Here is a 16,051-nt window from a genome sequence, read left to right as displayed (position 1 = left end):
CGGAATTTACAGTAAAGGTTTACAGTGTGATGTAACTGAAATTATACATTGAAAAATACCTTGATTGTTTGTTAAGTTTCTCATCTGTCAGAAGGACCATGATAGTTTCACTTCTTTCATATGTAACTGTGAAAGATTCCGTGGCTCTACTTCAGAGAAGGGATTCTCCTTGGTTTCCCAACCAGTGTTTATCCCTCAGTCAGTATTGCTAACACATTCCCTGGTCATTGTGCTGTTTCAGGGAGTTTGCTGTGTACAAATTGGCTGCAACATTCCCCACAGAGATGACACTTCAAAAACAGCTCCCTCTCTGTTGGAGAAGTCTGACAGTCATGAAAGGTGTTATATCAATGTACCTCTTTCTTTCTTATTCGGAGAGTCAGTGTGGGCTCGATGGGCCAAATGGCCAGGGATTCTATGAAGCTACTGACTGACTGCCTTTCCCATATTGTAGAGCAGGAGAGTTTGACAGAACATTCTGAACAGACTTAAAGCATAAGAACTAGGAGCAGGAGTAGGCCATCTGACCCTTTGAGCCCATTCAATAAGATCATGGCTGACCTTTTTTGTGGACCCAGCTCCACTTACCCACCCACTCATTGTAACCCCTACTCCCTTTATTGTCCCGTGGGGTGGGGTGGGGAAGGCTGGAGAATTAGGGGTGTAGTGGGTGAAGGAGGCATGAGGAGGAAGTAGGAGGTGGCTTTAGGAGGAAAGGTTTGGTGAAGTGTCAGGGTAGATAATGGGGGGGAGTCTCCCTGGTCCCACTGGCTGCGGGGTTGGGGCGTGAGACAGGTTGCCAGAGGAGACCAGAAGGAGTTTTGGAAAGAAAAGCCGCCTCACTTCCGGGCTGTCTTCCCAGTGGGCACAGAGGCACTCCCCCTCCCCCACAACAGGGGCAACTCACCAATCTGTAAAACCTCTTTCGATCCGAGTTAACACAAAACACAGACCAGGCTGTTGTCCTGAACAAGGTATTGCGTGCAGTTCTGGTCTCCTTCCTATCGGAAGGATGTTGGGAAATTTGAAAGGGCTCAGAAACGATTTACAAGGATGCTGCCAGGATTGGAGGGTATGAGCTATTAAGGAGAGGTTGAATAGTCAGGGGCTGTTTTTCCTGGAGCATCGGAGGCTGAGGGGTGACCTTATATGGGGTTTATGGGGGCATGGATAGGATAAATAGATGAGGTCTTTTCCCTGGGGTGGGGGAGTCCAGAACTAGAGGACATAGGTTTAGGGTGAGAGGGGAAAGATATAAAAGAGTTCTACTTTCTCACCAGAGAGTGGTGTGTGTGTGGAATGAGCTGCTGGAGGAAGTGGTGGAGGCTGGTACAATTGCAACATTTAAAAGGCATCTGGATGGGTATATGAATAGGAAGGGTTTGGAGAGATATGGGCCAGGTGCTGGCAGGTGGGACTAGATTGGGTTGGGATATCTGGTCAGCATGGAAGAGTTGGACTATAAGGTCTGTTTCCGTGCTGTACATCTCTATGATTCTAAATTACTATTCAATACAGACAGACTGATTGTAACTACAAGTAAACAATGACAAACTGCCAACATATCACTCGACAAATGACAACTCCTACACAGACAGACATAGACAGGAAAACATTGATATAATAGGTGGAGGAGAAAACAATGAGACACTAGTTCAGTGGCTCTAATCCACAGGGTTTGCTGAGATGATCTTTTTGCTGGACAGCATTTTCTGTTCTTCATTCTCTCTTTCCCAGTTTCTTTTGACTTCTTCAAGGGAACTACAGATGACTAGTACATTGACTCTCAACTCTTCAGTTACTGAGTAAAAACCACCTCTTGGAGCAACTGATGAGGAGAAATAAGCTGCCTTCTCAGGCTTTAGGTCTTTTACCAGAGAGAAGATCACACCATCTGCCCTTATGGCAGTCCCAAGGCTTCTGCTAATATTGTTCACATCCACAAGCTGTTCCACTCTCTCACGGATTTATTTGAGTATTTTGAAGGAGTGACCAAGAAAGTAAATGAGGACAGTGCAGTAGACATTGTCCACATGGACTTTGACAAGATACCACATGGTAGATGTTGAGTAAGGTTAAAGCTCGTGGGACCCAGGGAGAGCCAGCCAACTGGATACAAAATTGGCTTGATAGTAGAAGACAGAGGCTGATGGTAGAGGGTTGTTTAACAGACTGGAAGCCTGTGACCAACAGTGTGCCACAGGGCCTGGTGCTGGGTCATTTATATATAAATGATTCAGATAAGAATTTAGGAGGGGTGGTGAGTAAGCTTACAGATAACACCAAGATTTGTGGTATAATGGACAGCAAAGAAGATTATCTAGGAATGTAGTAAGATCTTGATCAACTGGGATCTGTTACAACACGAGGTAAACCCTCCTGCTTAAACCAGCAACACTGAAAAGATTTATCCCGTGCAGTATCAATAAAAATTCGAGAGGCCAAGGACTAAAGTAAAAATTAGTAACTTAATTTCTTAAGAATAATTAACTAACAACTATTTACAATCCCTTCCTCTAACCTATCTTTTATCTTACCTTCTATAATACTCATCCGATGAAACCCCCTGATTAAGGTGTACCAAAAATTTAAGTTTTGAAAAACCAAATCTTCTCTTCCTTTGTCTTCTTTTCTTATTCTTCGGGACTTCTGCTTCACAGGTCACTGGTCGATAAAGGTACCTTTAAGGGAGATATTCTGCAGATGCAATTCTCTCCCAGCTGTTCAATTTTCCCCCAGTCTTATACCCCCAAAGTATCGGATTGTGTCATTCGCTTTTAATATTGTCAACATACTAAATTTAAACTGGATTGGAGTTTGTTTTTTTGGGGGGTTTAATTTAAACTGGTTGGCCTAATTCAAATTTGTTTTGGTCTCCAGGCAACCAGCTACCCTAGCTGCTGGACCACATGTTACATTGTTTCATATTCAGAACACTTGGTGCTGTCAGGTAGTTCTGCTAGCTTTTAACTCTCTTAAAGGTACAAATTCATTATACGTCCCCCCTTAAGAAAAAATGAACCATCATAATGAAAAGATGGTTTCTTCTTTTTCTCTCTATTCTTCAAACACATTATCCTAACATATCGATAACTTTAATCTAATTTTGCATTAACTTCTTCCCATATAACTGTGTTTTTTATATATATATATAAATTAAATAAATACAAATCTCATCTAAACTTGAGCAGTTAAATCCATGATAATGCATCTGCGATTACTTTCTTTCGACCCGCAACATGTATGATTTTTAAATTAAAATTCTGTAACATAAGACTCCAACAAAATAGTCTCGTATTCTTGTCCTTAAAGCGTTCTAAGAGTGTAAGTGGATTGTGATCCATGTACACAACCATCTCTGACACGTTGTTCGTGACATACACATTAAAATGTTGTAGGGCCAGTACCAAACTCAATAGTTCCTTTTCAATTGTGGAGTATTTTCTCTGTTGGATGTTGATTTTCTTCGAAAAGTAACCAACTGGCAGTTCAATCCCATCCTCATCTTCCTGGAGGAGTACAGCTCCAACTCCAGTGTCACTAACATCGATGGCAACTTTAAAAGGTTTTGAAAAGTTTGGTTTAGCTAAAACTGGTTTGGTGGTTAATATCGATTTCAAATGGTCGAACGCCTCCTGGTTCTGTCCTCCGACACTTTGATCTTCTTCAGCAAATTGGTTAACGGTGCCACTACACCGCTGACAGAATCCGCTGAGCCCTAAGAATCGAAGCACCTCTTTCTTTGAGGTTGGCCATGGAAATTCCTCAATGGCCTTTGTCTTTGCGTTCAGTGGGGTCAACCTTCCATGACCGATGCTATATCCCAAGAACGTCACCTCTACTTGCACGAATTCAGTTTTGTTTAAGTTTATCATCGGTTTCGCTTTTCATAATCGTTCAGAGAACTCTGCCAACTGTACCAGGTGATCATTCCAGGACTTACTAAAGATCACTATATCGTCCAAATAGACTGTACAGATTGTTAACCCAGCCACAACTCTGTTCAAGAATGTGGAGGGAGCGTTCTTCATTCCAAAGGGCCATCACTTTAAACTGATATCACCCATTTGGGGTTATAAACACAGAAATTTCTTTTGCCAACTCTGATAAAGGTACTTGCTAGTAACCGCGCAGTAAGTCCAACTTGGTGATGTAACTGGCTTATCCAACTTTCTCAATATAGTCCTCCAATCTAGGAATTGGATATGAGTCCAATTTTGTAACGGTGGTGACCTTTGGATAATCCACGCAGAATCATTGAGTCCTGTCCGGTTTGGGAACTAAGACAATCGGCGAACTCCACTTGCTCTGGCTTGGTTCAATGATGTCATTATCGAGTAATGCCTCCACCCCCATCTGGTCCTGTCTGGCTTTGAGAGGATTAAGCTGATAGGGGCGTTGTTTTATCGGAGCAGTATTCCCTACATCTACTTCATGTACAATAGCATTAGTCCACCCCATCTAGTTCTTACATACATCCTTATATTGCAATAACAAATCTTTCCACTGTGTTCTATGCTCCTGAGACAGATAGCTTCAAGGACTTCTTCATTTTTTAATCTAGTTCAGGCACATCAATATCCACATCATCAGGATTTGATTCCTCACTCTTTGGGGCAGTAACTAACACGTGTTTCTCCAGTTCTTTCTCTCTAGTATAATATGGTTTCAGCATGTTCACATGACATACCTGGTACCTTTTGTTACCACCTGGCATCTTTACCAGTAGTTTACCTGACTCAATTTTTTCTCAATTTGATAGGGAGTACTAAACCTGGCTTTGAAGGAATCTCTTATCACTGGTAACAGTACTAACACATCATCCCCTCGGGAAAATGTCCACATCTCAGAGCTTTTATCTGCCACCTGTTTCATTCTACACTGTGCCCTCTTTAGTTGCTGTTTAGCTAACTCACCTACTTGATTTAGTCTCTCCCTCACCTCCAATACGTAATCTAAGTGTGAGATATCTGACTTTGGTCCTGTCAATTTTTGTATAATTAATTACAAAGGGCCTCTCATTTCATGCCCAAATATTAACTCGAAGGGAGTGAACTGAATAGATTTGTTTGGGGCATCTCTAATGGCAAACAACATGAATGAGATACCTTTATCCCAATCATTTGGGTAATCCAAAGCTATTCTCTGGGCAGTCTGCAGATGCTGGTGGCTTGGCAGTTCTCCCCTCAACTGTTCAATTTTCCCCAGTTTTTCTCCCCCCAAAGCATCAGATTTGTCATTGGCTTTTAATATTGTCAACATACTAAGTTCAAACTTGATTGGAGTTTGGTTTTTTTTTGAGGGGGGTATAATTTAAATGGACTGGCCTCATTAAAATTTCTTTTTGTCTCCAGGCAACCAGCTACACTAGCTGCTGGACCACATGTTATATTATATCTTGTTCAGAACACTTCGTGCTGTCAGGTAGTTCTGCTAGCTTTTAACTCTTTTAAAGGTACAGTACACCCACATCATCATAACACAGTAAAAGACAGAGGGTGATGGTAGAGGGTTGTTTTACACACTGGAAGCCTGTGACTAATAGTGTGCCCCAGGACTTGGTGCTGGGTCATTTATATATGAATGATTCAGATAAGAGTTTAGGAGGTGTGGTTAATAAGGTTATAGATGACATCAAGATTTGTGGTATAGTGGACAGTGAAGAAGGTTATCTAGGAATGCAGTGAGATCTTGATTAGATGGGCCAGTGGGCTGAGGAATAGCAGATGGGGTTTAATTTAAATAAATGCGAGGTGTTGCATTTTTTAAAGGTAAACCAGGGCACGACTTACACAGTCAATGATAGGGCCCTGGGGAGTGCTATCGTGCTTACAGATCTATGGATACAGGTTAATAGCTCCTTGAAAATGGGGTCACAGGTGGTCAGGGCAGTAAGGCTTTTGACGTGCTGGCCTTCATTGGTCAGAGCATTGAGAGTTGGGATGTTGTGTTGAGCTGGACATGATGTGGGTGAGGCCACATTTGGAGTATTGCGTGCAGTTCTGGTCACCCTACATTAGAAAGGATATCATTAAACCAGAAAGAGTGCAGGAAAGATATACTAGGATGAGACCTGGTCTGGAAGGTTTGAGTTATAAGGAAAGATTGGATAGGCTGGGACTTTTTCACTGGAGCGTAGGAGACTGCGAGGTGATCTTATGGAGCGAAAAATCAGAATGGAGTGTTGCCTCCCCTGTGCCAGGATCAAAGATGTCTCAGAGATGGTACAAAATGTTCTCAAAGGGGAGAGGGACCAGTAGGAGGTCATTGTACACAATGGAACCAACAACAAGGAAGGGAAAGGATGAGATTCCGAAGGGAGAATATAGAAAGTTAGGCAGGAATTTAAAAAGGAGGTCCTCGAGGGTAGTAATATCTGGATTACTCCTAGTGCTACGAGCTCATGAGGGCAGGAATAGGAGGATAGAGCAGGTGAATGCATGGCTGAGGAGCTGGTGTAAGGGAGAAGGGTTCACATTTTTGGATCATTGGAATCTCTTCTGGGGTAAAAGTGACCTGTACAAGAAGGATGTTTGCACCTAAATTGGAAGGGGACTAATATACTGGCAGGGAGATTTGCTAGAGCTGCTCGGGAGGATTTAAACTAGTAAGGTGGGTGGGGGGGGGAGGCGGTGGGACCCAAGGAGATAGTGAGGAAAGAAATCAATCTGAGACTGGTACAGTTGAGAAAAAAAAGTGAGCCAAACAGTCAGGGCAAGCCCGGACAAAGCAGAGAACAAGGTGGGACTGATAAGCTGCATTTACTTCAATGCAAGGGGCCTAACAGGGAAGGCAGATGAACTCAGGGCATGGTTAGGAACATGGGACTAGCATATCACAACAGTTACAGAAATGTGGCTCAGGGATGGGCAGGACTGGCAGCTTAACGTTCCAGGATACAAATGCTACAGGAAGGATAGAAAGGGAGGCAAGCGATGAGGGGGAGTGGCATTTTTGATAAGGGATAGCATTACAGCTGTGCTGAGGGAGGATATTCCTGCAAATACATCCAGGGAAGTTATTTGGGTGGAACTGAGAAATAAGAAAGGGATGATCACCTTATTGGGATTGTATTATAGACCCCCTAATAGTCAGAGGGAAATTGAGAAACAAATTTGTAAGGAGATTTCAGTTATGTATAAGAATAATAGCGTGGTTATGGTAGGGGATTTTAACTTTCCAAACATAGACTGAGACTGCCATAGTGTTAAGGGTTTAACTGGAAAGGAATTTGTTAAGTGTGTACAAGGAAATTTTCTGATTCAGTATGTGGATGTATCTACTAGAGAAGATGCAAAACCTGACCTACTCTTGGGAAGTAAGATAGGCCAGGTGACTGAGGTGTCAGTGAGGGAGCACTTTGGAGCCAGCGACCATAAAATAGTGATGGATAAGGATAGACCAGATCTAAAAGTTGAGGTTCTAAATTGGAGAAAGGCCAATTTTGACGGTATTAGACATGAACTTTCAAAAACTGATTGGGGGCAGATGTTCGCAGGTAAAGGGACGGCTGGAAAATGGGAAGCCTTCAGAAATGAGAGAACGAGAGTCCAGAGACAGTATGTTCCTGTCAGGGTGAAAGGAAAGACTGGTAGGTATAGGGAATGTTGGATGACTAGAGAAGTTGAAAGTTTGGTTAAGAAAAAGAAGGAAGCATATGTCAGGTATAGACAGAAGAGATTGAGTAAATCCTTAGAAGGGTATAAAGGCAGTAGGAGGGAAATCAGGAAGGTGAAAAGGTAACATGAGATAGGTTTGACAAATATGGTTAAGGAGAATCCAAAGGGTTTTTACAAATACATTAAGGATAAAAGGGTAACCACGGAGAGAATAGGGCTCCTCAAAGATCAGCAAGGCGGCCTTTGTGTGGAGCTGCAGGAGATGGGGGAGATACTAAATTAGTATTTTGCCTCAATGTTTACTGTGGAGAAGGACATGGAAGATATAGAATGTAAGGAAATAGATGGTGACATCTTGAAAGATGTCCATATTACAGAGGAGGAAGTGCTGGATGTCTTGAAATGCATAAAAGTGGATAAATCCCCAGGACCTGATCAGGTGTACTCTAGAACTCTGTGGGAAGCTAGAGAAGTGATTGCTGGGTTCTTGCTGAGATATTTGTATTATCGATAGTCACAGATGAGGTGCTGGAAGACTGGAGATTGGCAAACGTGGTGCCACTGTTTAAAAAAGGCGGTAAAGACAAGCCAGGGTACTATAGACTGGTGAGCCTGATGTCAGTGGTGGGCAAGTTGTTGGAGGGAATCCTGAGGGACAGGATGTACATGTATTTGGAAAGGCGAGGACTGATTAGTGATAGTCAGCATGGCTTTGTGCGTGGGAAATAATGTCTCACAAAATTGATTGAGTTTTTTGAACAAGTAACAAAGAGGATTAATGAGGCAGAGTGGTAGATATGATCTATATGGACTTCAGTAAGACATTCGACAAAGTTCCCCATGGGAGACTGATTAGCAAGGTTAGATCTCATGGAATACAGGGAGAACTAGCCATTTGGATACAGAACTGGCTCAAAGGTAGAAGACAGAGGGTGGTAGTGGGGGGTTGTTTTTCAGACTGGAGGCCTGTGACTAGAGTGCCACAAGGATCGGTGTGGGACCACTGCATTTCGTCATTTATATCAATGATTTGGAAGTGAACATATAGGTACAGTTAGTAAGTTTACAGATGGCAACAAAATTGGAGGTGCAGTGGACAGCAAAGAAGGTTACCTCAGATTACAACAGGATCTTGATCAGATGGGCCAATGGGCTGAGGAGTGGCAGATGCAGTTTAATTCAGATAAATGTAAAGTGCTGCATTTTGGGAAAGCAAATCTTAGCAGGACTTATACACTTAATGGTAAGGTAAAACAAAGACTGCAGATGCTGAAAACCAGAGTCTAAGGGCTTTTGCATGAAACATCGATTTTCCTGCTCCTCGGATGCTGCCTGGCCTGCTGTGCTTTTCCAGCACCACTCTAATCTAAGGTTAATGGTAAGGTCCAAGGAAGTGTTGCTGAACAAAGAGATCTTGGAGTGCTGGTTCATAGTTCCTTGAAAGTGGAGTTGCAGGTAGATAGGATAATGAAGAAGGCGTTTGGTATGCTTTCCTTTATTGGTCAGGGTAATAAGTACAGGAGTCGGGAGGTCATGTTGCGGCTGTACAGGACATTGGTTAGGCCACTGTTGGAACATTGCGTGCAATTCTGGTCTCCTTCCTGTCGGAAGGATGTTGTGAAACTTGAAAGGTTTCAGACGTTGCCAGGTTGGAGGATTTGAGCTATAGGGAGAGGCTGAACAGGCTGGGACTGTTTTGCCTGGCGCGTCGGAGGCTAAAGGGTGACCTTATAGAGGTTTATAAGACCAAGAGGGGCATGGATAGGGTAAATAGACAAGATCTTTTTCCTTCCGGGGGAGTCCAGAACTAGAGGGCATAGGTTTTGGATAGTGAGGATAGATGTAAAAGGGACCTAAGGGGCAACTTTTTCAAACAGAGGGTGGTACGTGTATGGAATCAGCTGCCAGATGAAGTGGTGGAGGTTGGTACAATTACAGCATTTAAAAGGCATCTGGATGGGTATATGAATAGGAAGGGTTTAGAAGGATATGGGCCAAGTGCTGGCAACTGGGATGAGATTTGGGGTGGCACAGTGGCTCAGTGGTTAGCACTGCTGCCTCACAGTGCCAGGGGTCTGAGTTCGATTCCCAAGTTGGGTGACTCTCAGTGGAGTTTGCACATTCTCCCCATGTCTGCGTGGGTTTCCTCCGGATGCTCCGGTTTCCTCCCACAGTCCAAAGATGTGCAGGTCAGGTGAATTGGCCATGCTAAATTGCCTGTAGTGTTAGATGCATTAGTCAGAGGGAAATGGGTGTGGGTGGGTTACTCTTCGGAGGGTCGGTGTGGACTGGTTGGGCTGAAGGGCCGGTTTCCACATTGTAGGGAATCTAATCATTTAATCATTAGGTTGGGATATCTGGTCGGCACAGACGAGTTGGACTGAAGGGTCTGTTTCTGTGCTGTAAAATCTCTATGACTCTGAGGTCTATAAAATCAGATGCATAGATAAGGTAGATAGCTGACAGCTTCCCCCCATGGCAGGGTAGTCAAAAACTAGAGGGCATGGGTTTAAGGAGAGAGAACTGAGATTCCAGAGAGGCATTTGGTGGTGAGTGACTGGAACAGGCTGCCAGGGGTACTGGTGGAAGCAAGTACAATGTTGTCATTGAAGAAACATTTGGACAGGTACATGGCTGGGAGGGGTACAGAGGGATATGGAACAAACACAGGCAAATGGGACTAGATTAAATTGTAAGAACTGGATGGGCAAAGGCAAATTGGGCCAAAGGACCTGTCTCCATACAGTAGACCTTTTTGACTATTACTCTATCCAGGAGTCATTGTGGTGCTGGAAAAGCACAACAGATCAGGCAGCACATTCCTGATGAAGGCCTTATGCCCGAAACGTCGACTCTCTTGCGCCATGGATGCTGCCTGACCTGCTGCGTTTTTCCAGCACCACACTCTCGACTCTGATCTCCGGCATCTGCAGTCCTCACTTTCTCTCAGTTTGAGAATTAACAAACAGCGAAATTCACAAATACATTTGGAGGAACCTGTTTGGGTGAAGTTCACAGCACAGAATCTGATAAGAAAATCGTTGTTTTAAGTGTGTAAGAGGCGTTTGGATGGGTATAGGAATAGGAAGGGTTTGGAGGGATATGGGCTGTGTGCTGGCAGAAGGGACTAGATTGGGTTGGGATTTCTGGTCGGTATGGACAGGTTGGACCGAAGGGTCTGTTTCCATGCTGTACATCTCTATGACTCTAGGAGCCAATTGGTGTCAGGCCAATGGTCTTTTTATTTTAATCCACGGCTGATTGCAACTCCACTAACCAACCAGCAATCTGTTGCCGACTGAATCCCATTTGTACTCATCCCCCAGTGCCAGTCTATTGACAGAGAGCTTGATCTGTGCAGCAGTGTAAACACAACTTATAGTGAGTCACAGTAACTCCCTTTTGTTTGACATACAACAATTTCTTCCACAGTCCTTGCTTTTTAAAAAAGCCCTTTTCCCATTTCAGCCCACATATCAAAAATACACAAAAAAATAAAAAGGTGCAGCCTTTATATGAACATAAGGTTAGGTGTAGGCATGTTCACTGATGATTGCACAATGTTCACTGTTTGCGACCATTGGATGCCAAATGGAACAATGATGTGGAGGACCTGATGTTGGACTGGGTTGGACAATGTTAAAAATCACACAACACCGGGTTATAGTCCAACAGGTTTATTTGGAAGCACTAGCTTCCAATGGAACAAGACCTGGTCAGTATCCAGGCTTGAGCTGACAAGTGGCAATCCTTGCTTCACAAGGACTAGACAGTGACTACCTCCAACAAGAGAAAATCCAGCCATCACCCCTTGACAATGCCATTATCATTGTTGGATCCCCTTGTTATCAACATCCTAGGGGTTAATGTTGACCAGAAACTGAACTGCACCAGCCATCTAAATACAGGTCAGAGGTGAAGAGACTCTATAGTGAGTAACTAACTTCCTAAATCCCCAATATCTGTCCATCATCTGCAAGTCAGGAGTGTGATGGAATACTCCCCACTCCCCCTGGGTGGGCGCAGCTCCAACAACACTCTAGAAACTCACCACCATCCAGGACAAAGCAGCCATTTGATTGGCACCACATCCACTCATTAACAGCTACCATTTACAAGATGCACTGCTGTCACTCACCAGGGCTCCTTTGATAGTCTCTATCACATTGAAGGAACATAGGCACAGGTACATGGGAAATCGTTACTTGGAAGTTCCCCTCTAAGCCAGTCCCCATCCTGACTTGGAAATGTAATGCTATTCCTTCAGTGTCACTGGCTCAGAATCCTATGTGACAAAGCCATCACTTTAAAAAGGTCATTTTGTCCTTGGGTTTTTCTCAAGAGTTCGTAAAGGCAGAGATGCCGAAATGGCTGAGTAGGAGCCTAGTCTAACAATGGCAGGGGAGTGGACAGTTCTCCCATTTCAAGTTTTTCTTCTAGTTTGATTTAATTGTAGCAGAGAAGCTGCTGCAGTGGAAAAAGGTTCCAAGCTTCAGCAGATGATTCCTGACTGGCTTTCTCTCCAAAATCTCTCCTGCTCATAAGGCCCTGAGTTTGAATTTGCCTTTTGCCAAGGCATGTGTTTGTGGGATGTTACAACAATTGTAACGGCTCCTTAGTTAAGTTGCGGTATCGAGGCAGTTGGGTTTTCAAATAGTTATTATAAATTCTCTTTTCTTTTGTTGGTATTTCAAGTGTAGTGTGTAAATTAATTCTGTTTTGCTTAAAGCTGAGTGGTTTGACCAGCTGTATTGCCCCTGGAATATCCACTCAAATCTACCTTTAAAATAAGAAAAGGTTAGGGTCAAGGCTGCCTTCTGAAAATATTTTGAGGGGGTCTGACCTGGTCCATAACACCTGGAACTCCCTCCCCAATGGTACTCAACCTCAAGAACTGGTCCAAGAAGGCAGCTCATCACCATCATCTCTCTGACAATAAATGGCAGTGATTCCCACATCCTGTGAATGCAGTAAACTCCCACACGGAGGTGTATGAGACCCCTGCTCCATCTGACATAGGGCCATGGGAGGCTGGCTGATGGGATAATGTTGAGGAAAGTTGTCTGACACTGCACGGTACAAGGGAAAGTTTACACTTTAAGCCTTACCATATCTTGACCATTTAGGGATCGGATCAGCACAGAAGGAAGTTTAGATTAGATAAGATTCCCTACAGTGTGGAAACAGGCCCTTCGGCCCAATAAATCCACTCCGACCATCCGAAGAGCAACCTACCCAGACTCATTTCCCTCTGACTAATGCATGGGGCAATTTAGCATGGCCATTTCACCTGACCTGCACATCTTTGGACTGTGGGAGGAAACCAGAGCACCCGGAGGAAACCCACGCAGACACGGGGAGAATGTGCAAACTCCACACAGACAGTCGCCCGAGACTGGAATTGAACCTGGGTCCCTGGCGCTGTGAGGCAGCAGTGCTAACCACTGAGCCACCGTGCCGCCCTCTAACGTGGCATCTAATCCAGGGTCTCCCACCCATTGGGTCATCAGTGAGGTGAGGGGCTGTGATTTTAGGATCACAAGATCTGAACCACAATCAGTCTTGATTGCACTGATTTCTAACAATCTCTATATTTGTGGGGATGGACGAGTTTTCATTCATTCTCCCAACACCCAATTCCTAGTCCCCCTGGCCAAGAGGAAAAGCTCCCCTGAACATGAACCACATCCCCTCACCTCAATGACCAAGCCACCCACCCCACCCCCATCCCGTTGCCCACCCATTCCCCCTCCCATCCCCCTCCCCTCCCTCCCATTGTTCCAAATAAACGTCCATTTAGGAAGAGCTGTTCTAATGCGTGTTAATCCTGAAGGGAATGTACTTGCTGTCCTACCTAGACTCCCTGTCTTACCTCCTCTTCACCCCTGAAGCAGCCCTCAATCACAATGTCTTGCTGAGTAAAGAACGTTCTCTCTCTCTCTCTCTCCACAGACTCGCTAAGAAGTCGTGGTTTGGAAACTTCATTAACCTGGACAAAGAGGAACAAATATTCGTCGTCATTAGAGACAAGCCTTTGAGCTCAATCAAAGCAGACATTGTGCACGCCTTCCTCTCAGTGAGACCCCAACTGTTTATTCTTCTGAAACCAGTTTGTCAATGTCTTGCATGTCTTGTTAGCTATGAAGAATTCAGCCTCTTACTGTAGCTGTGCTCAGCAACGTCGAACAGGGAGGTGGGAGTATTGACATCAGGTCAAGGGGAGCTAGGGCTGGGGAGGGGGTGTGGGTCAGAGTTCACTAACTGGCGCTCACTGTGGTACTCTGGGAAGACCCCGAGTCAGCGGCAGGCACAGAAGGCCTCCTCGTTTCTGACCCTGCCCCCTGGTGGATGTGACGGTCCTCCCGGGTGGGACTGTTCTCCTGGGAGATGGGGAAGCAGAGAGGAGATGTGATCGAGGTGTTTGAAGCTCTGGGGGGGTCTGGACAGAGCATTTCGGGAGAAAGTGTTCCCTTTGATGGAATGGCTGAGAATAAGAAAGCGTCGATTTAAGGTACTTGGCAGAAGAACCGATGGAGACATGAGGAGAAATAGCAGAGAGTGGGTGGGACCTGGAACGCAGTGCCTGAGACAGAGTCAGTCGAGGCCTTTAAAGATGGATTGGACTGTTACCTGAAAAGGAAGAATGTACAGGGTTAAAAGGAAAAAGCAGGAGAGTGACACGAGGGGAAATGCACCCCCAAAGGACCAGCACAACATCATGGCTGAATGGCCTCCTATGCTGTAACAATACTGTGAGAATTTGTCTCAGTACCCTTGCTGTCAAAGAGAGAGATTGGGGCAAATGCTTATTGCAAGGCCGCTGTTCCTCATCATCACCTTCGTCCTTGTTTGGGTAAGTGCACATGCAGGAAGTCAAATCCAGTTAGGATCAAAGGTCATATGTTCCACTGAGATCCCAGCCTGGTCTTTCTACCCCACCTGTACTCTTTGTTCACGGATCCATAGTGGGAGGAACATGGAATGCTCTTCTAGACTGGCCAACGGTCGTGAAGGAGGGCACTTTGATCCTGACCCGAAGGGTTGTGGTGTTGGTGACTATAACGATGAGGGTTTAAGTGGCAGTGCTAGTGTGGATTGAGGGATACTAGCATCTATGAGGTGGGGAACGCCAAGGTTTCAAGCATTGCTTTTCTGAAGATAGCAGAACATGACACGTCTCGTAAATGTGGGTTATTTTGTATCATTATCTTGATTTAATTCAGGCCATCTGTTCTCCCCACTGATAGAAGGCCTCCTGAAATCCCTTTCATTTAGCTTACCAGCCCAAGATGGCTACACAATGCCCTCTATAGAGATGGCTGCTGTGCTTATCCCTGTGACGACAATCTAACACCATCTTGTGGCTGATACTGGGAGTGCGGCGCACAAGTAACTTTAAAAGGACGGGACAAATTTAGTCCTGTCAAGAAATGTGGCACTGTGAGGCAAATGTTTAAACTGTGTGGGTGTGTGAGTATGGTTGTATGGGGATGTGTGGATTTGGTTGTGTGTGGATCTGGGTGGGTGTGGATATGTGTGTATGGGTAAGTGTGTGGCGGGGGGGTCTTAGATGTGTGTATATGTGGGTCTGGGTGGGTGTGAGTATGGGGGTTTGTCTGTGTGAGTCTGCGTTTGTGAAGATATGTGGATATGGATGTATGTGGATAGGTGTGTGTATGCGGGTCTTGGTGGGTGTGTGGGGATATGTGAGTAGGTGTGTGGATGTGTGAGTCTGGGTGTGTGTGGGGGTCTGGGTGTGTGGGTAGGAGTGTGTATGTGTGTGTGGGTAGGTGTGTGTATGTGTGAGTCTGGGTGTGTGTAGGGGTCTGGGTGTGTGGGTAGGAGTGTGTATATGTGTGTCTAGGTGTGTGTATGTGTGAGTCTTGAGTGTGTGTGGGAAGGTGTGTATATGTGTGAGTCTAGGTGGGTGTATGAGTCCGGGTAAGTGAGTCTGGGTGTGTGTATGTGTGGGTTGTGTGTGTATGGGAGATGGTGAGAGTATTGTGGTTTTGGGACCCTCTTGTGGGTCACATGACCCTCTTCAACAGCAAACTGCTGTTTGGCTGCTCTACCATCCACAAAATTCACTTCATCAAAGGAAGTGCCTCTGTGACAAGTTGCCACTTATCTCCAGACCATTATTGGGAGGAAAGCCAGGAGAAAAGACAAGGAGGCATTAAAATAAAATTGCTTTATACAATGTCTTTTATCCCTCTTGTTTATGAATTCTGAAAGTATTGGAGATTGGATAAGAGATTCTTGATTGACTGTCAAGGATCATCTAATTGGATAAAGAAAATGTAATTTTGCTTTCTGATTGGCTGTTGAGAGGATTGACATGCTGAGCAACCAATTGTGTGAGTGTAGGTGTAAGGTGATTGGAGGCAGGCAGTCATGTGATAGAAACTACCAGTAATACCAGGAGATGGCAT

The 16,051-nt window shown here is 44.7% G+C and overlaps 1 protein-coding gene across 1 annotated transcript in view; it reads left to right on the top strand.

Moving 5' to 3' along the window:
- Positions 1-16,051, top strand: part of LOC132831228 (serine/threonine-protein kinase BRSK2-like) — a 182,006-nt gene that overhangs the window by 158,455 nt on the left and 7,500 nt on the right. The window contains exon 16 of the mRNA XM_060849238.1: positions 13,572-13,695. Coding sequence (XP_060705221.1) covers positions 13,572-13,695 — 124 coding nt within the window. The remainder of the gene's footprint in view (positions 1-13,571; positions 13,696-16,051) is intronic.

The sequence above is a fragment of the Hemiscyllium ocellatum genome, chromosome 33 (assembly GCF_020745735.1).
Source record: "Hemiscyllium ocellatum isolate sHemOce1 chromosome 33, sHemOce1.pat.X.cur, whole genome shotgun sequence".
NCBI lineage: Eukaryota > Metazoa > Chordata > Chondrichthyes > Orectolobiformes > Hemiscylliidae > Hemiscyllium > Hemiscyllium ocellatum.
The sequence above is the reverse complement of the archived record's forward strand: the minus strand, read 5'-3'. Positions and strand labels throughout refer to the sequence as shown.